General features: G+C 45.9%; 1 protein-coding gene across 8 annotated transcripts in view; it reads left to right on the forward strand.

Moving 5' to 3' along the window:
- prox1a (prospero homeobox 1a) overlaps positions 1-22296 on the forward strand; it is a 132300-nt gene that overhangs the window by 23832 nt on the left and 86172 nt on the right. For all 8 annotated transcript variants that reach the window (XM_038811423.1, XM_038811467.1, XM_038811476.1 and 5 more), the window contains exon 4: positions 6247-6441. In XM_038811423.1, coding sequence (XP_038667351.1) covers positions 6247-6441 — 195 coding nt within the window. The remainder of the gene's footprint in view (positions 1-6246; positions 6442-22296) is intronic.

Here is a 22296-nt window from a genome sequence, read left to right on the forward strand (position 1 = left end):
TGTTAAATGTTTCAGCGCATTTGGGAAATGCACTCCTCCAGATTCCTGACTACACGACAGCCGCCCTGCACAGAACATGCCTCAAACTTGAAATGTGCAAACAGGTCTCTTTTTATCCCTGAACACTGGGGACTCTGTAGGGGAAGTTCTTTATATTCAGATTGGTGGCAAGAAGATTTTTGGTTTTGCCATCAAAGGATGCATTTCCAGTGTAGACTGGATTTTCATTCCATGGTCCCAGACCTGATGCAGGGATGAATTCCGAGTTAGAAACCTGTGAATAATGGCAGCACCCTAGAAGTGATTTTTGTTTTGAGGAGGTGGCCAATTTTGTGGAAACTCCACCCAATTAAAGATGGTGGGAAGACTCCAGAAGCTGGAGGGCCAATCGGAAGCCTTCTAGCTTCACCGCCAGGCTCAACTGGTGATGTAGGTCAGAGGAAGAGAGTGCACCTTAATCTTGAGATCTTCTGCAAATGTGTAAACACAAAGAGGTCACAGCTGCAAGGCTGTCATCATGGAAGGGAAAGCTCTCCACTGGACGACAAGAAGCCCCAACTATGGCCCTCTGCCTATAACAGATGCGAGGTTTGCAGGCAAGGTTTACTTGCACAATGGATAGCTGGATTTTGGTTTGACACAGGATGGTTGCCTCCTGCCCCTAAACCATGTTTCGGCCTCCGTTGGGGGCCCGCATGCCTTCCAGGAAATTCCAGTCTGCATCAGTAGCCATCACACTCCTGATCCAGCCTGTTCCAAGCTAACCTGGAGACTGGAATGTGCCAGAAAACCAGCATGGTGCCTGGTACATTTTGTAGCCCTGCCTCAGCCATGCAAATTCATCCCACTAAATGGGTTGGTTTTACCAGGACAGTTAAATCAAGTAACCTGTAGCAGTGGCTACATAGTGTTAACAATTAGCAGAATAAATGCTTTTGTATCGATGGAGGGTTGTGTTTCTTCTTTACTGAACTACCTGTTCACTGCTGCTCCCCTAAAAAGGCAAACAAGAACATCTGCTTATTTTCTGTACTTTCGACAGGCACTTCCAAGACCCATAGAAGCATGATGCACTAAGTTCACTTCATTTAGATTCTGTGTGCACCATCAGTGGTGACGGGCATGCGGGACTGCCAGCAATAGAACATTATTAATATAAAAGTGCCTTTTGATTGCATGGTTTAAGGTCCATTAAATGTGCCTGAGGTCATTTTTTTTTTGAAAACAACTTTTTTCAGTTATAAAATGCAACTAAGGCCTATTTATGGAAGCTTTTGGTGATATTTTGTCCTTTTCATCAGCTGGTGGAAAATGGGCCCCAAATTTCACGGGAAAACTTAATATTTATGAACATCCATATAATGCACAATGCATCTGTCGTTGGACATTTAGTAGCACAGAATATTAACGGTAATTATAAAAGTAAGATTTTGCCAAAATGTTTTTTTAAAGAGGGAGGACAAAGACATTTAATGTTAGGCACACACTTGTGTAGCACATCTTTGTTATTTTCAGTAGTTATATTAAAACATATTTAGCAGTAAATGAAATTGACCTGATGCACCTAAGCAATTTTGATAAAAGGTAGAAGTAATTCGAGAAAACCAACATTTGAATCTCAGGAGCGAATTCTGAGCAAATATGCAGTAAAATAACTGATGGGTCTTGCACAATAGACATCATTGCAAAATGTATTTGCTCAGTTATTTATTGAAATGCATTTTTGCTTTATTTTTCACTGGACCATTTATGCACCTCTCCTCTCTTTCTCCCTCTTAAACGTGATTCAAACTGCTTTTACCTTTGGATGCAATAATATACAGAATTGTGGTTGGGGTAAGAGTTTACATCTGTGCCCTGCGTGTCGTGTTTATTCGTCCGTTAATACGCTTGATATGATCATATTGTGTAATATGTTGCATAGAAGTTGACTTAGCAGATCATTTTTTAATGATAAGTAAACTTATTACACTTGGATCCCAACAGTTTTGAGGTTCAAAGGTCTTGTGTTTTAATTAACGACATTTTACCATTACACAGATATTTGATGTAATGCCAAAATTCCTTTCAGTCATATTAATATTGGGTTTTGTCGCAGGAATAATTTTAAAGTAGCCCATAAACTTTCTGGCTGCATGGAGACTTTGTAAGTTTCATGTGGTTTACAGCACCCAATAGTTTGTGGACTACCAGAAGATCACCTCAAATAAAAATTCTGAGCTTCAACAGCTGTGTAATGACTAAATGACTTTGTATTACTAACGCAGGTGCTACTATGGTGTCTGTGCTTTGCTAATGACTTAACAATGCACACAATTGTATATTGAGCATTCGATAAAATGACTTTTTAAGTCTTAATATTGTGATTAATGTATCGCTTGAAGAGCAGCTGACATTTTTTAGGATGTATCATGTCCACTGAGAACAGGGTTTTTTTCATCTGTTTATAAAAAAAAATTATCTATTTTTCTTTTGTTCACTTCTTCCCAGCCCTACCCCATCGACTTGAGTCGGTCACTGCTTAGCTGGATTAAGGTGTCAAATTGATTTGTTTTATGCGTCTTTTGACTGTGCCCATTGAATATTTAGGAAGTTTCTTCAACAAACACTGGGATTGTCCCATGTCCCATGGGAAGTGTTAATCCATCATAGGGACAACTAGACTGCAGGGGAAAAAAAGAGGACTCCTCTTGTGGTATTCACTGGTTTGTGCTGCACCAGTGAAGACCTTAAAGATCAAGATTATTATGTTTGTTTAAAAAAAACTGTAATTCAGGAACTGTTGATGTTTGATAAGCAAAAAGCGACACAAGTCTTAAATGCTGAGCCCTCATGTTTGAGTGGCTCTGTTGTTGTGGCCAGTACATCTCTGGTATTTCAATTCTGTAACAATAGATGTTAAATCTCCCTTTATACCCTTCTGCCAAACAATGTCATGTGGACTTACTGTTTTTTTGTAGTCCCATTAGGTCAGCTACAGGCCATTCTAGAAAAAAATACCCTTTCTTTTTCTCTATTCTTGTATGTAGGAGACAATGTCTTGTAACAATACTGAAGCTTAATCTCCATGTCAAAGCAATTTTCATTCCCGGGTGCGCAGGCTGCTATCGTTTTGTTATGTTTTGTTTCTTATACTAAAAGAATTAAAAAGGAACAGTAGTCGTCATGGGGCCTGTAGTTCTTATCTCAGTGTCTGGAAATTTGGACAGTGTATTTTGCTGCAGAGATAACACGGAAAGAACTCTGAGTTCAGCAAATAGTAATGGGTTTAAGTTCTATTGAAATCAGCAGCAAATCAGATAACCGGGTCCTTCAGTTGTCTTTTTAATCAGGTCCCCGCAAGGCTGAATGGAGACAGAGCAGACACACAGAGTGAAAATATAATTCTTGGATAGGTTAAGTACATGTTTGAACTCTTGCAGTCAGAGTGATTTGATGATGACTTAATCATTTTCTGGTCAATTATCTGTGAGGACCCTTGCAACTGGAAGGCAATTATAATGCAAGCTGGCCTTTGGGAGCTGCAACAGCCTCCACTCCTGTTTCCGTGTTCCTTAGCCTTCACTGCCATGAATTTTCATTCACTTCATTATCTTAAATTCACTGGAATAGAAACAACTTTCTGCATTGTAATTACACACCCATTAGCTGTCAGCTTGATAGAAGCAGGCAGCCCTCTTCATGGCCAGAGCAAATGCTTGATAAGTGCTCAGTGTGATTTTTGATTAATGCACACCCCTTGCTGTAAAGGGGAAAAATGATAGATGCCTATGATGAGGAAACGCAGTGGATCAGGCTTTCTCATGTACAGGCGTTTTAAATTTATTGGTTTTAACTTGACTAATAAAGATTCCGCTGACCTTGTGCACATATGACCCTGCTGGAGACGAGGACAACATTTGTTGTAGTCAAGTAGGTCCCCATAAAAGTTCAGGGTCAGCAAGCTACCACATCTGAAGCCAGCTACCACAAGCAATCTAACTTTCAAATAGCCTGACAATAGATATGTCTGGAAGACTGTCTATGACCTTAACAGCCTTTATGAAGAGGGAGGGGATAGAAGAACTACCCTGAAATCATCCTCTTTGGTCATTTCAGTTCCCAGCTGTGGCTAGTGCAGACTATAATTCTGAAGCCTTGAACTATGACTTCTCCATGAGCCATAGATGTTGTGATGGTGGGGGATGGTGGGTTGGAGGAGGATGGCAGGGAAACAGGACACATGGAGAATATTAGATAGCTTATATACAACATTTGTCAGATTTTCTTTCTGAATTGATATACTTTTTAAAAAATTAATGTTTTGAACATTTTTTAAAATAGAGTACCCAATTTTTTTTTTCCAATTTTAAAGGGTAATTTAGCATGGTCATTCCACCTACCCTGCATATCTTTTGGGTTGTTGGGGCAAAACCCACGCAAACACAGGGAGAATATGCAAACTCCACATGTGCAGTGACCCAGAACCAGGATCGAACCTGGGGCCTCAGCGCTGTGGGGCAGCAGTGCTAACCACTGTGCTGCTTGTTTTGAACATTTACGGTTTAGTTTATAGAATAAATGAGCTGGTAAATAGTCTGGCCCTAAATTTACATGGGCAGTTAGCCCAGCATTTAGTAGGATTGTACCCTCCAGTGCAAGAGTTTTGGCATGGGGCCAGCAAGTCATCTTCACAATGAGTGCATTTTTGTTGTCTGCCAGCATGGGGATGGGGTGTTGGAGCAGCCCTTCCACCCTCCACCTCCCCAGCTATTTAGAAAAATATGCCCCTTAGCCCCCATTATAAAAATACAGTCAATTGAACAAAAAAGAAACAAATTCTGTAGGGACCCAGGTCATTTCTCTGGCTTAAACCCAAATGCACTTCCTTGTGCTCTTCTGAAAGCCAGTGCACTTCATCTCACTGAAAATATGAGCCTTGGACCTTATGTTGGGTCTTACTGAGGTTGGTTAAGCAGAGACTTTCAGTGTAGCTTTAGCACGGAGGACTATGTTTAAGGCAGTTGAAGGTTCTACCCGAGTCGAGACCCTCAACTACAGCCTGGGTCCCAACCATTTTTTAAAGTCTTCCGTTGTACTCTTGCTGAAGGTAAAATGCAAGTTTGGATATATATTTTGATGGACCAAATATGGCCTCTTCTAGTGCTGATTTAAAACACATGTTCGTGTTTGACCACATAATTTATCTAAAAAGATTTCCTCAAAAGGTATTGTAAATACAGAGGTGCAAAATTAAGCATTATTGAGACTATTTAGATTGAATGTCCTGTTAAAGAACATTCAATGTGTACACTTAGAAATAGCATATGACCAACTCAGATTTGGCTAAATGGCCTTCCTCATTAGCAATTATTTTGTGATCATGACAATTCATGATATTACTGAATCATGATATTTGTGAATTGCTTTTTTTGGTACAATGTCCCCCTGCCCCGAACTGGTAGCCTGTATCATGCACCGACCAAAGGATGAACAGGCAATCTACTTCCAGGCCTTTAGCTATGTAGGCCAGGTGGAGGAGGTGCATGATACCACCCCTGGTGAGATAATGCCCCATATCCCATCCTTCTGGGGATGCACCTAGCCCCATCTCCATGCTTCCATTTTGCTGTGTTTTTTCTCCTCAACGGGTGTTTGGGAGTTGGAAAGGGAAAATAGAATACACAAATGTAAGATTTTTATCATCTAACCTAAACTATTTTAAAGATCACAAATGTTATAAACCTGGAAGATGCAGACATTTGTCACAGCTACTTGAACTAATCTTACTATGATTAAACAGTCTTGAGTTCTTGCACTGTTGATTTTTATGTGACATACATGCAAATTCAGGAGAATAAAAATGCCTGTAATCTTTTTTTTAAATGTATTCAATGATTGGTTCAATTCATAGACTAAATAAAATTTCAATTGAACTTGGGCACCACATCAATTGAATGATCTCTTAAGTTTTTTAAAAATGGTTTTGTTTGTGTTTGCAATGACCTATTTACTGAACTAATCATGTGTACAGGTAGACAATGAGGCAAAACTGCTTCATTGGGAATTCTGAACAGAATATTGTTCTTCATTTTCCAAACATCTCAAATGGATATATTGCATACATCTAATGCAACATCATCTGAGATGCTTTTTAAAATATTTCTAAATATAACATTTGATTTAATTTAGAATTTTAGTGACTGAAGTATACTGTGGGGGGTTGACATTTAAACTGTTCATCCTGTTGTGTTTTCCTATTGACAGTTTAATAGGTGCATCACCTCACAGCTTATCAAGTGGTTCAGCAATTTCCGAGAATTTTACTACATCCAGATGGAGAAGTTCGCTCGTCAGTCTATTAACGATGGAGTAACAAGCACCGAGGAGTTAACTGTCTCCCGTGACTCTGAGCTCTTCAGAGCCTTGAATATGCACTACAACAAAGCAAACGATTTTGAGGTACAGACTAATTTGTTTCCTTTTGAGTGGCCGATCAGGGGCAAGTGTGAAGGCTGATTTTAATTTTTGTTTGTGAATGTACCTCGGCTCTCTGCAACCAATTTGACTTTCTTTGTAGAAACCAGTAGACTCGTGAGCCGGACATTGTTTTAATGCTTATAGATTGACAGCTATTGTAAATATGTATTGATGGAAGCTTAGCTGTATAAATATTGAATATGAAAGCAATGCATCCTAATAATTTGTTCCTGCTGATATAAAATAATTTTAGTTCACCAGGCAAAAGGAATTAAAATCATAGCTTGAGGTCCTAATGTTGCAATTTTACAAATCTCTCTTTGTTGTCTGCTAATTTTGTGTTTTGACCTTGGGTGTTCTCAGCAGTTAGTCTTTGATGTCAATGAAATTTAAATTCCACTGTGTCACAAAACTCTTGATATGATGCAATCTGCTTTATAGAGGTCACCCAGAAGGAGCCACCATAAAATATTTAAACACAGGTAGTGACCACGGTCACAGGAAAGAGGAAGTAAAACTGCTTTTTGAAAAAAACAACATATTGACCAATATTTTACAATAGAATGCATTTTCTAAGTCATCCCATGGACTGTGATGGTTGATATAAGGTCAGATGATGAAATAGACTTTACTCATTTTACTTCCGTATCTGGTTTTCTGGAGAAATATGCTTTAGAAAGGAAGCAAGAGAGTACGGCACTGGAGGATGAGTATGAATCTCATACAGCTGAGTGTAAAATATTTAGAAGAGGTATGGGACGTTTTTGAAAGGGGAAATTTAACTCTAGCCCAGCCAACTTAGTTTGGATAGACATTTGGCATGCTCGTGGGGAAAAAAATAATAATTTGGAATTATCATAGGCACCCAGGATACCAAGAGGACATTGATGGCTTATTTCAACAAATAAAAACTACATTAGGAAAAAGAGAGTTATGGTTATGAGGGATTGTATCTGACTTGAATTAAAATAGAATAGGGAGGGAAATATTTAAAATGTTAGCAAGAGGACCCAGTGTAGGTCTGCCTTTTGATCCTGATCCCATTTAAGTCGGGAACTAGGAATTTATACATTTGATGTTAGATTTAATATTGAGCTAGAGATGGTGGAAAACTTCTAAGTTGGAGAAAGTAACATTAAATTTGATACTGCGATGCACTTAGGAACAGGCGGATCAGTAAAATTCAGGAAAGTTAACTTTAAGGTCAAAATCGTTACAATAGATTAAGGGGGAAATAGTCTGTTCCCAATGAGAAATGTAATGCTTTTCAGTATGTTTTATAGTGAAAAATAGTTCTCTATCTTATAAAAGTATAAGGTTTTTACTGTAATAGAAGCCTAAAGTTTCAGCCCACACCCATTTTGGTTTAAATCTATAATTAGGATATGGGACAACACTGACAATGCAGCATTTTATTGCCTATCTTAAGTTTCCCTGATGGCATTGAGTTAATGACAGATTGTGGGATTGGAGTCCATATGTAGCCAAACCACATAAGGGTGGCAGATTTCCTTCTTCCTCCAAAAGACGCAAGTGAACCAGTTGAGTTTTTACAACACAAATTTATGGTGTATATGCAAACATTACTAGATTTATTGAACTCAAATTCACAATTTTTCATGTTGGACTTCTGAATTGCTAGTACATAACTAACCAGCCTATTGCCTCGGTAATAGTTGTACAACAAAGTTGGTGGATAGCAGCAGAAGAAAGAACAGAGCCATAATGTTGACATTCTAACTGCTTTAACACGCATCTTGTGTCCTGTTGGATTTCTAATTGCCATTTAGAAGTGCCCATCCATTTTTGGATGTGCAAATTAAACTGAGATAGTGATGATATTCAACCCATTTTCCATTTCATACAAGTTAATTTATATTCCCACCAATACAAAATGGGCATCTAGAGTTATGAGTTATGGCAGAAGAAAAGTGAGAAGCACTTAACAGGTGCAGTTGAAAGTTAATTTATTTTTCTTACTGTTGCCAATAATTTTCTTTTCCACCTGCCTCCTATACCATTTATTCTTGACTGCTCCTCTGGTTGGTTGTTTTCCCTCTCCTTCCCCTCCACCCCCATTTTGAATTGAAGGAAAAAAAGAGATGCAATGCAAAGAAAAATGTTGTAGTGCGGTTACATTGCAAGTACATGTCATCCAACTGCTTATACTCCCCACATCAAAGTGTGCTTACACCATTAATGTATCAATGGCTATTAAGACCATCACATTTAATTTCAGTTGTCACTCGACACATCTTTAACATTAGTTAAACAACTATAGCTGTGATTTTGTGGAATGGTGGTGCAGGCATAAGAGGCCCAATGGCCTACTTCTCCCATTTTGTATGTTCGTATGTAAGTCATGGATTCATTCTTCCTTAGCGCCAATGGGCACGATTTAACGGAAATGAAACAGATTCCTGTTTCGGGCACGTTTAACCAGGTGTTTTCCAATGCTGGCTGTGCCAAGAACGACCCGCAATCAAATGGGAGGAACGCCCCGCCAAGGCCACACTTAGGCTCACTTCCTGCACTAACGAGTACCACTCACCAGTGCAGGAAGAGATAAATGGCGTCCCGATCTCAAGAACCCCTCCAATGCCTCAACTCCCCAATTAAGGGGACTCCGAGGCGAGGCCGTTTGAACCCGGGCGCTGGGTTGATCTGCGTAGATGTATTCAAGTGAGAATAACTACTCACTTGACTATGCAAATCTGGATCGTGACCTCAATGGGCCGGTAAATCTCGCGAGAGGCCACCGGCGTCATCGCATCCCCAATCGGAGGGGTTCAACGAGGCTGATAGATCGCACACCGAATGTTCGCGCATTGAATGTATCTTATCTATTGTCAGCCAGTCAGAAAGCAGCAATTTTACAAAAGGATCAAATTCTGTCATGTCTAATGGGACAGATTTCACCCAAATGTTCATAAATGTCACTTGTAGGTAAAGATCTTTACCTACATCAACAAAAGCTGATTCCATTTTCTTAGCATGTAGCTTGGGGTGGGAAGCCCAGCATACAAAAGTCAATACTTGATGTCTGGAAATGTGACAATTCCTTCTTTTTAAATCACTCTTTGACTTTTAAAGGGCAAGATACTGTATAGCTCCTGGGGGATCAAGGTTATCCTCTGTACCCATGGTTAATGGTGAATATACTGTCTCAGGAGATTCATTCATTACTATCATTGAACACAACACTAGCATGTTGAAGGTGCGCTACAAATCCTTGAATCAATCTATTAAGGAGCATGGAAATGATTATGGAGGAGAAAATGCAGGGAGGTGAAGGAGTTACGGCATGAAATTCTGCATTTAAAAAAAAAAAAAACTTTGTACAAGTATCCAGGGTGTGATCATACGGCCTCATCATGCCTGCCTCAGGAAGGGCAGCACGGTGGCCTAGTGGTTAGCACAACCGCCTCACGGCGCTGAGGTCCCAGGTTCGATCCCGGCTCTGGGTCACTGTCTGTGTGGAGTTTGCACATTCTCCCCGTGTCTGCGTGGGTTTCGCCCCCACAACCCAAAAATGTGCAGAGTAGGTAGATTGGCCACGCTAAATTGCCCCTTAATTGGAAAAAATAATTGGGTAATCTAAATTTAAAAAAAAAAAAAAAAAAAATGCCTGCCTCAGGACACACGTAGGCCAATAAATCTCGCGAGAATGGCGATGCTCGAGACGTCGCGATCTGAATCTCATCCTCACTGGGCAGGATCCAGATTTCCATACTTAAGTGCGCAGTTAACCTCACTTAAATTTGTCTTCACCGGAGTCTCCCAAGGCCTGGGTTCGAATGCCCGCACCTTGTGAGACCTCTCCGTGGCTCTGTTTAGCACTGGCCCACACAAAAGTGGACCGGTCATAACAGCACCTGGGTGGCTCTCCCAGGCCATCGGAGGCCACTGGGTGGTCAAGCTCTGGGCAGAGTGGTACCTCAACACTCCTGCCAGCCTGACACCTTGGCACAGACAGCCTGGCAGGGCCAATGCCAGGGTGCAAGGCTGGCGGTGCCTGGTGGCAGGTTGTCTGTGCCAGGGATCGGGCCCGGGGGTGCCATGCCCTTGTGAAGGGGGGCTCAAGGACCCCCCCCAATAGGTTGGGGTGAGCCGCGAGATCGGGGCGGCATTTAGAAATGACGCCCCGATCTCTTCCTGTACCTATAAGCTCAGCTCGATAATGGAGAAAATTAAGTTAACGCATCCTCGGCAGGACGCTCCTCAATGAAGCCAGAAAAAAAGAGTCCTGTTTGACATTGTCATGGTGGTGCCGAAACCTCCTGCCCCCCACTAAACGCATCAAAAATAGAACTTCCTTTTCCCCATTTAATCCACCCCCCTCCCCAGTTACATCCTGCCCCTAATTCCAGGTCTGTTGGTTTGACAACTGTAGCAGAACAAAATTGAGCATAAATCTGATGTTGCAGGGTCTCAAAAAAAATTAGGCTATGATATGCCAAATTTGGTGCAGAAAAAGAAATGGGGAGGAATGTTGAAATAAGAGGAATAAAGAGAGAGAATGAGACTCCACATGCACAATAGTTAATATTCATAGTCGGAGGGATTGGTTGGCAGACATTCGCTTTTATCATCTCTTCAAAAGGACACTTACATTTGTAATATCAAGAACTAACCTTTTATGTAATTCAACCTCTCCTTTTAAAAGTCAAATTTCTACAAAATGGAGACTTGGGGCGAGATGTTATTTTCAAGAAGCTAACAGTGGAGTGGTGCAACCAGAACTCCAACTTTTGGACGTTCACATTAACTGCTCATCTTTTCCCAACATGAAGTTACTGTACCATTTTCCCATGAATAATAGTGAGCACCTTAGCCCTGGCATTCGTTTGACAGCAAATTCTCACCTGTTAGATCTTGGCTGGAATTTTTCGTTTGGGAGACTATGTTCTCCGGATTTGTGCTCTCACTGGGAGCGCAAATCCGGAAGCAATTCAGAATCACTTGCCACGCTAATGTTTGTGTGTTCCTGCATACCCATGGATCCCACTATCCGGCTGCCATTTTGAGTGGGCAGCCTAATAATGCTGCCTCCCCTGCAGCGCAATTCTCTCTCCCCCCCCCCCCAATGATATGATAGTGACCTGATATTTCCACCAGAGTGGCTTTCAAGCACTCAGCTGTGAAACTAACCATAATGTTTATAAACATCTAGCTATGATTGACAGCTCCTCGACCACATCAAAGACTGATTAGTGCTTTCTGCAGAGAAAGCTTAAAACACTTATGGTCTTGATGTAGTACAAAAACTGTCAGTCATAGCTAAATGTTTATGAACATTGTACGTTTCACAGCAGAATATGTGAAAGTCACTCCAGCGTGAAGGGAGATTAATTTAAAAACAAAGACAACTGTGTGTGTGGTAGCTGTCAAACACAGCCTAGTTAAATCAATCACCTACAGATATGAATGAAAGATCTAAGGGGTTTAAAGCCAGCTGACTGGTTTCCTCTTTGCAAGAATTTACAGGTGCTGCTTCCTCTGCCTGAGCCAGCAGCTGTATTGCACAGTTGAGTTTCAAAGCAGTGATTTTTTTTCACTGCCTCTATCTGGATTGCTCTCTATCTTCCAGCCAGTGGTCTCTCTTGTGCGGGGGCGGGGGGGGGGGGGGGGGGGGGGGGGCAGATAGGGGTCTCTCTTATGGGGGATTTCTGGTCGGGGGTCTCTGTTATTGGGGCATCTCTGGTGGGGTTCTCTCTCATTGGGGAGGATCTCTGATGGGGGTGGAATCGGCAGGATTTGCATTGTGTGTGTGGTGGGAGGCCCTCCAATGGACTTTGGGGGACCCTCCAATGGACTTTGGGTGGGGGCCTCCAATGGACTTTGGGGGACCCTCCAATGGACTTTGGGTGGGGGCCTCCAATGGACTTTGGGTGGGGGCCTCCAATGGACTTTGGGTGGGGGCCTCCAATGGACTTTGGGTGGGGGCCTCCAATGGACTTTGGGTGGGGGCCTCCAATGGACTTTGGGTGGGGGCCTCCAATGGACTTTGGGTGGGGGCCTCCAATGGACTTTGGGTGGGGGCCTCCAATGGACTTTGGGTGGGGGCCTCCAATGGACTTTGGGTGGGGGCCTCCAATGGACTTGGGGGGGGGGGCCTCCAATGGACTTGGGGGGGGGGGGGGGGCCTCCAATGGACTTTGGGGGGGGGGCCTCCAATGGACTTTGGGTGGGGGCCTCCAATGGACTTTGGGTGGGGGCCTCCAATGGACTTTGGGTGGGGGCCTCCAATGGACTTTGGGGGGGGGGACCTCCGATGGTCTTTGGGGGCAACTCCCTCAAAGAGTTACATTGCGTCAGGGCCATGTTTGTAAATACCTGCACCAATTCTTGTGCATGTGAATCCTGGACCAGAAAATCACGCTGGCCTGCACAATATGATCCCCAGCCTGTAATAGAATGCAAAGGGGTCTAATTGACCCACTTGCATCCTCCTGCTGGCACGGGCTGCGAACCTTGATGCTGCCACCAGCTGGAGATTGGAGCATCGCCGATCCCATTTTTTGCCCGACGCTGGATTCTCTGCTCCACCGGGAATTCCACTGCATGCGGCAGAGAATCCAGCCCCTTGTTTAGAAGGAGCAGCTAATAGGAAAAAATGTATTAATTCTACATCAGTGAATTTGTGAATAACAGATCCAACTTAGCACATTTATTATTGAACGATGTCACATATAACTGCTGGATAAATGCAATGTGGTGGATGTTGTTTTGCTCTATGTTCAGATTTATAAAGTATCTAATATCAAGTTCATGGCTAAACTGAAAGCTTTTGAAATAAAGGAGGGTGTTTCCAGATGGTTATTAATGGGAGATAAATTATTACTTCAGCCAATGGCAGGAATTCAAATTGATTAGCTAGGGGTCATGGAATACTCCAGGGATCCGTTCAGAATAGCCAGATTTCTGATTTTTGTTCTTCGTGGCAGCCCTCGGGTTGCTGCTGCTGCTGACCTAGTACCTTATTGTTGAGCCAGAAAGTCGAGGAAAGGCTGCCACCTCCTAAAGAACCCTTGTACTGACCCCCTTAGGGCGAATTTTACCCCCTCCAGCTGAATGAATCCCGCCATGTCATTAATCCAGGTCTTCACGCTCGGAGGTCTTGCATCTTTCCACTGCAGCAAGATCCTCCCCCGGGCTACTAGGGACGCAAAGGCCAAAACATTGGCCTCTTTCGCCTCCTGCACTCCCGGCTCCACCCCAACCCCAAATATCGCGAGTCCCCAGCCTGGCTTAACCCTGGATCCCACCACCCTCGACACCGTCCTCGCCACCCCCTTCCAGAACTCCTCCAGTGCCGAGCATGCCCAGAACATATGGGCATGGTTCGCTGGACTCCCCGAACACCTGACGCACCTATCTTCACCCCCAAAGAACCTACTCATCCTGGATCCAGACATGTGGGCCCGGTGCAGCACCTTGAACTGGATGAGACTAAGCCTCGCACATGAAGAGGAGGAGTTCACCCTCTCCAGGGCGTCCGCCCATGTCCCCTCCTCAATCTGCTCCCCCAGCTCCACCTCCCACTTAGCCTTCAGCTCCTCTACCGATGCCTCCCCCATCTCCTGCATTACCTGGTAGATGTCAAACACCTTCCCATCCCCGACCCACACCCCCGAAAGCACCCTATCCCTTACCCCCCACGGGGGCAGCAAAGGGAACCCTTCCACCTGTCGCCTAGCAAACGCCTTGACCTGAAAGTACCTGAACATATTCCCCGGGGGAGCTCAAACTTCTCCTCCAATTCACCAAGGCTCGCGAACCTCCCGTCAATAAACAGGTCTCCCAATTTCCTAATGCCCGCCCTGTGCCACCCCAGAAACCCGCCATCCATGTTCCCTGGGACAAACCGGTGGTTTCCCCGCAGTGGGGCCTCCACTGAGCCCCCCACTTCCCCCCTGTGTCGCCTCCAAATTTTGAGGGTAGCCGCCGCCACCGGGCTCGTAGTGTACCTCGTTGGAGGGAGCGGCAGTGGCGCCGTTACCAGTGCCTTCAGGCTCGTGCCTCCACAGGACGCCATCTCCATCCATTTCCATGCTGCCCCCTCCCCATCCATTACCCACTTACGTACCATCGAGACGTTAGCCGCCCAATAGTACCCAGAGAGGTTGGGCAGCGCCAGCCCCCCTCTATCCCTGCCCCGCTCCAAAAAGACCCTCCTTACCCTCGGAGTCCCGTGCGCCCAAACAAATTCCAGAATGCTGCTGTTCACCCCCTACAAAAGGCCCTCGGAACGAAAATGGGGAGGCACTGAAACAAAAACAAAAACCTCGGGAGCACCGTCATTTTAACGGACTGTACTCTACCCGACAACGGCAGCATGTCCCACCTTTTAAATTCCTCCTCCATCTGCTCCACCAACCTAGTAAAATTGAGCTTGTGCAGAGTCCCCCAGCTCCTTGCCACCTGAACCCCCAGGTACCTAAAACTCCTCACTGCCCTCTTTAGCGGGAGCCTACCAATGCCCTCCTCCTGATCTCCCGGGGGTGTACGACAAACAGCTCACTCTTGCCCAGGTTCAATTTATATCCCGAGAAACTCCCGAACTCAGCAAGAATCTCCATCACCTCCGGCATTCCCACCACCGGGTCTGCTACATACAACAGCAAGTCGTCCGCATATGGCGACATTCGGTGCTCCTCCCCACCTCGCACCAAACCCCTCCACCTCCTCGACTCCCTGAGAGCCATGGCAAGAGGCTCAATTGCCAGCGCAAAAAGCAAGGGGGACAGGGGGCACCCCTGCCTCGTCCCACGGTGGAGCCTGAAGTACTCGGACCTCCTCCCATTTGTCGCAACACTCGCCATCGAGGCCTCGTACAGCAACCTCACCCATTTAATAAACCCCACCCCAAACCCGAACCTCTCCAACACATCCCACAAGTACCCCCACTCAACCCTGTCAAAGGCCTTCTCCGCATCCAATGCCAATACAATCTCCGCCGCTCCTTCTGCTGCCGGCATCATTATCACATTAAGCAGCCTTCGCACGTTAGTGTTCAGCTGCCTCCCCTTCACAAAACTCGTCTGATCTTCATGTACCACACCCGGCACCCAGTCCTCTATTCTAGTGGCCAAGATCTTCGCCAGCAACTTGGCGTCTACATTCAGCAGTGAAATCGGCCTGTATGATCCGCACTGCAAGGGGTCCTTATCACGCTTCAGGATCAGGGAGATTAGCGCCTGAGACATCGTCGGGGGCAGAACACCCCCCTCCCATGCCTTGTTGAAGGTCCTAACCAACAGGGGGCCCAGCAGGTCCGCATATTTCTTATAAAATTCAACCGGGAACCCATCCGGTCCCGGCGCCTTCCCCGACTGCATGTGGCCAATCCCACTGACCAGCTCCTCCAATTCGATCGGCGCCCCCAGTCCCTCCACCTGCTCCTCCTGCACCCTTGGAAATCGGAGCCTGTCCAAAGAACTCTCCATTCCCCCTCCCACCGCCGGCAGCTCTGACCGGTACAGTTCCCTATAGAAGTCCCTAAAGACCTCATTGACCTCTGCCCCCCAGCCACACCACTTTCCCAACTCTATCCTTCACTCCACCAATCTCCCTAGCCGCGTCCCGCTTACGAAGCTGATGCGCCAACATCCTGCTCGCCTTCTCTCCATACTCATAGACCGCTCCCTGCGCCTTCCTCCACTGTGTCTCCGCCTTTCTGGTGGTCAATAAATCAAACTTGGCCTGCAAGCTACGCCGCTCCCCCAGCAATCCCTCCTCCGGGGTCTCCGCGTACCTCCTATCCACACTCAACTGCTCCTCCACCAGTCTCTCCCTCTCCCCCCTCTCCCCCCTCTCCCTATGGGCTCGGATGGAGATCAGCTTCCCCCCTAATCACTGCCTTCAGAGCCTCCCACACCATCCCCACCTGGACCTCCCCAGTATCATTGACCTCAAGGTACCTCTCGATACATCCCCGGACCCTCCTACACACCAGCCAACAACCCCACGTCCTGACGCCAAAGCGGGCGTTGGTCCCGCACCTCCCCCATCTCCAGATCCACCCAATGCGGAGCATGGTCCGAAATCGCAATAGCCGAATACTCTGCCTCCTCCACCCTCAGGACCAGTCCCCTACTCAAAACAAAAAAAATCAATGCGGGAATAAACCCTGTGCACATGGGAGAAAAAAAGAGTACTCCCTAGCCCTAAGCCTCTCGAACCTCCAGGGATCCACTCCTCCCATCTGGTCCATAAACCCCCTCAACACCTTGGCTGCCGCCGGCCTCCTGCCTGTCCTTGATCTAGAACGATCCAGTAGGGGATCCAGCACCGTATTGAAGTCCCCCTCCCCTCCCATGATCAAGCCCCCCACCTCCAGACCAGGAATGCGGCCCAACATACGCCTCATGAAACCAGCATCATCCCAATTTGGGGCGTACACATTAACCAACACCACCCTCTCCCCCTGCAGCTTACCGCTCACCATCACATCTCTGCCGCCACTATCAGCTACAACCTCAGACGCCTCAAATGCCACCTTCTTCCCCACCAGGATCGCCACCCCCCGGTTCTTCGAGTCGAGCCCTGAGTGGAAAACCTGCCCCACCCACCACTTCCTCAGATGGACCTGATCCGCCACCTTCAGGTGGGTCTCCTGGAGCATGGCCACGTCCGCCTTCAGATGCGAAAACACCCGGGCCCGCTTAACCGGCCCATTCAACCCCCTCACGTTCCACGTAATCAGCCGGATCAGGGGGCACCCCGCCCCCCTCCCCCGTCGACTAGCCATAGCCCATCGACTGCTCGCCCCTGGCCAGCACCCATTCGGCCCGTTTCCCACGGCGATAGAACCTCACCCCGACCTCCCCGACCCGCACCAACTCCTACCTGGCCAATCCAGCAGCCACCCGGTATCTCCCCCCCCCCCCCCCCCCCCCCCCCCCTTCCTAGCCGCAACTCTCCCTCCACTGTACTCCCGGGAGCCAGCTGACTTCTGCTGACCCCGGCAGCTCCCGCTCTAACTCCAACCACTCCCGATATGAGGGCCCCCCCTCCCCTGCATCAGCTCCTTGGCACCGCTTCAGCGCGGGAAACCTGGTCTAATAACCACGCCCCTCGCCACCAACTCCACCCTCTCGTCCCGCAGCGTGGGAAACCAGAGAAAAGCCCGCGCTTTCACACTGCCCCACCCCACCAACGCAGCTCCCAAACAGCAGTCCCAACCTAACCACCAACTCCGTACAAACAAAGACACAGATCAACCACAAACCCCAGTACCCCCCTTAGAACACAAAACCATAACCCACATCGTCCGAAAGCGAGAGAAAAAACAGAAACAAACAGAATAACCCGCTACAGCATAAACAATGATACAGAAATAGAAAAACTCCCACAGCCCCCAATCTCTAGTTCAAGTCCAGCTTTTCAGCCTGCACAAAGGCCCACCCTTCCTCCGGGGACTCAAAGTAGTGATGCCGGTCCTTGTAGGTGACCCACAGGCACGCAGGCGGCAACATGCCGAACTTCGCCTGCTTTCCATGGAGCACCGCCTTCGTCCGGTTAAACCCGGCTCTCCGCTTGGCCACCTCCGCACACCAGTCCTGGTAGAAACGCATTACCGAATTCTCCCACTGACTACTCCTCACCTTCTTGGCCCATCGGAGAACACACTCCCGGTCACTGAACCGATGGAACCGCACCAGCAACGCCCGCGGGGGTTCATTCGCCTTAGGCCGCCTGGCCAGTACTCTGTGGGCCCCCTCCAGCTCCAGGGGTAGATGGAAGGATCCTGCCCCCACCAGCGAGTTCAACATCACGGCCACATAGGCCGGCAGGTTCGACCCTTCCAGCCCCTCCTCGAGGCCCAGGATCCGCAGGTTCTTCCTCCGTAACCGAAGCTCCATCTCCTCGAACCGATCTTGCCACTTTTTATGAAGCACCTCGTGTATCTCCACCTTCCCCACGAGGGCCAAAACCACCTCCTCGCGCTCAGAGGACTGCTGCTGCAACTCCAGTATCGCTGCACCCTGGGTTGTCTGGGTCTCCAGCAGCTTACTCGTCGTCACCTTCAGGGATTCCAACAACTCCCCTTTTAGCTCCGTGAAATAGCGCAGAAGGGCCGCCTGCTGCTCTTCAGCCCACTGCCTCCACTCCTCAGGGGCTCCACCGGCCGCCATTTTGTCCACCTTCCCCCGCTTTTCCAGGGGAGCTGCTGCTGTTTTTCTCCTCGCCCCACTGCGAGTCCGCACCATAAATCCCAGGGGGTTTTGCTCCAGACCCCTTTATCCACCGGGAATCGTTGAATCAGCGCCGTTTGGGGCCCTTAAAAGAGCCCACAAGTCCTATTAAAGCGGGAGCTGCCGAACGTGCGGCTTAGCTCCGCATAGCCGCAACCGGAAGTCCCCCTATCTAAATCCCAATTTTCCGGCTCTTCATATCCTTTAGAAACTTTACTTCCCATTCATTTGATTTTGGCTTCCAAACTCTTATCAGGGGTTGAAGAACAAACATCCAAGGATGTCCGAAAAAATAAATAAAAAGTGATGGCCTCTTGTTGTTCATTAGCCTGTCCCCAGGACTCCCACCCACCATATGAAAAGCAAAGGCCCGAGAAGGTCACAGCACTAGCTTTTCTGTGTGCCTTAGTGTAAAAGAACACAAGCCTGAAAGCTGTTAACGCCTCACTTTCCCTCTCCCCTGCACACTTAACTGGTGATGTCTGTATGTTCTGCATACTTCTTAAGGGCAGCACGGTAGCATTGTGGATAGCACAATTGCTTCACAGCTCCAGGGTCCCAAGTTCGATTTCGACTTGGGTCACTGTCGATGTGGAGTCTGCACATCTTCCACATGTGTGCGTGGGTTTCCTCCGTGTACTCCGGTTTCCTCCCACAGTCCAAAGGTGTGCTGGTTGGGTGGATTGGCCATGAAAAACTGTCCAAAATTCTATGATTAACCTAGGACAAAAGTTCGGCGCAACATCGTGGGCCGAAGGGCCTGTTCTGTGCTGTATTTCTCTATCTTAGGCTAGGTACGTCAGTCACCATTCGCCACCCGAGAATGTTCCGGAAATCCAACGATAGCATAAAAAAGGTAGAGAAGCAATCATCCTGCTTTTAGCCCCTTTCCCTGATTCTTGTGCCAATGGATTGTTCAGTTCTCCCCAGCACAAGGAAAACTGGCCCTCATGTAGATGGTGTCATTGGACTTATGAAAGTATTATGGAGCTAATCAAGTAAAAACGATTCACGACTTCAGCTTGGTGAAATATGAAGACAAAGAAAGGTAAATGTGGAAATAGATGATTGCAGAAAAGAGATTAGGGTTTTAAAAAGTTAAATATATTATTAATGTAGACCATTGTGCTGCGCAAAATATGGGTAGGAGTGAGGGCATCTTATGAAACGTTGATAAGTCAATGATCTGATTTTGAAACCTTTTGATGGGACTGTAGTACGTTTTCTTTTCCAGTGATAGATTCCTACACATTTCTTGCTTAATTTATAAAATTAATGACATAGCAGTGTAAAGACCAACTCCCTCAAAACATTTGAAAAGGAAATTGAATGCTAATACTACAGTTGAGGTGATGCATCTCGGAGTAGGCAGAGAAAACTATCACTGAAATATTCTCAACTCAAATTGTATTTCTTGCATTTTTCACTCTCACTCTTGTTCTCTTTCTCACTTTTATTTCTCAATTATCTTTGATAATATTCTGAGCATGACTGTTGTACTTCTATCCTTTTTCTCTCCTCTTTCTATTTTACTCTCCAACTCTTCCCCTCACTCTCACCGTCTCTTTCTGCCATCATACATTGATGTAGTTTAACCCCTTCCTTTTTTTTCCCTTTGCTTTATTTCACCTGGCTCTTATTCCCTAATTCCCTCTGCTGAACTTAAAAAAAAATTCTCTTGAATGATCTTTCGTATCTGTGGTCGAATTATTTATCACTGTGTCCTTGAGTTTGGAAGTCCTGAGCCAGTTGAACTCATCTTGTGTCTGAACCATATCAGAAATACTTGGCCTTCATCTTAATGCATGCTTGCACATGCTCCAGCTTCAGAGCTGATATTAAAGATGCACTCTGGTACTTAGTGATTTTCCTTTTGATTTATAGTTATTAGGAAATTCTTCACAATCCATTGCCAAACATGTAGGTGAGAGTGGAGGGGAAAAATATTGAATTATTCTTAGATATTCTTCCTATGGCAATTTTATTGCTGACAAAGGGCAATAAAGTGCGGAATAAAGCAAGAGCAGAACCTATTGCAAATGCTTCATTGATTTCTACAAGCAATGTTTGGTACATAACTATTGCCTGTGAAATACAAAAATTATATTGGTATCAGTTGAAAACAGCTAGAATAGCCTTGTCCAGCTCCAGTTTAATAGAATTCTGTACAATCTCCTGACTCTGCAAACCCAGCTCCAAGCAAAGTGTCCAAATAGTCTGATTTTCATTGGGGAGGAATGGGGCAAATAGTCCTTGCATGCTACCACATGCCTCCTCACTCACCCCAATGACCACTCATACACTCCATGTTACACAATACTGCTCTACCCATCTTCATGGTCCCTCAGACGCTTCGTGTTAACCTCATGGTCCCTCATACTCTTCATGTTAACCTATGTCCCTCTAACATAGCATCTTGTATCCCAATTTCCTTCTAAACACCCCCATGCCACATTATGACCAACTTAGCGTGACTCATGCAACCCATGCCTGAGCACCCTCTGCCCTTGTGCTCTCATTGACACCTTGCCCATTATGCACAATGGGCAATCCTGCTGAGATGAAACAAAATAAAGTTCCAAGTGGCTATTGATGACTCCAGTATTTTTTAAAAGCCCATTCACTATATTTAAATTCCTTCAACTACACAATCCCTTCTAAAAACAAACATTTGTATTCATACCCTATGTAACCACTTGGAACTGTCAATCCAATTGTGAACTGACCGACACCCCACTATGATAGGTTGTGGAATCAGTCATGCAGAACAAATCCTATAATGAGAGCTCTCCGGCTGAGTCAACCAAGTGAAAAACTAAACACATTTTCTTAAGTATAGGGTATTTTGCAGTTCCTAGGGATTTAAATGCCTTGTCAGCTTCAGTGACCAATGTGTTTATCTGCTTTTTATGCACATTCATATCTACTTTTAACAATCCCAAAGGATACCTGATCTCTTCGAAAGGTGTCTCTGAACCACTCAAAAAGGGTACCCTAAACTCCAAAGAACTCCAATAAGTTTAGACGTTCTCTTGAAATGTATAATGTTAACAAAATGTGATTTGGACATAGTGAAAATTGATTTTGTTTGAAGGCACCTGCACTTCTACACATGCAGCTGTTTCTGTGAACCACAGATGTGCAAATGATAACATGCCCCATTCCACCTTGGATTTGGCGACTGGACTCTGATCTCTGGCACCATTTTAGCTAAACTGGAGATCCTTTCAGTCATTGTGAAGCTTCACAATGAGTTCATCAGTTAAATTGTGGTGTGGTATTGGCCATAATCTTCAAATCCTAGTGGATTAGAGAATTACATAGATCACAGAAGCGTATAGCTATAAAGTAGGCAACTGGTATTGGAGGGCAGCACGGTAACCAGTGGGTAGCATTGATGCTTCACAGCGCCAGGGTCCCAGGTTTAATTCCTGGCTTGGGTCACTGTCTGTGTGGAGTCTGCACGTTCTCCCTGTGTCTGCGTGGGTTTCCTCCAGGAGCTCCAGTTTCTTCCCAAAAGACGTGCTGTTAGGTGAATGGATATTCTGAATTCTCCCTCTGTATACCCAAACAGTGCCGTAATGTGGCGACGAGGGGCTTTTCACAGTGACTTCATTGCACTGTTAATGTAAGCCTA

Source organism: Scyliorhinus canicula, chromosome 1, assembly GCF_902713615.1.
Source record: "Scyliorhinus canicula chromosome 1, sScyCan1.1, whole genome shotgun sequence".
NCBI lineage: Eukaryota > Metazoa > Chordata > Chondrichthyes > Carcharhiniformes > Scyliorhinidae > Scyliorhinus > Scyliorhinus canicula.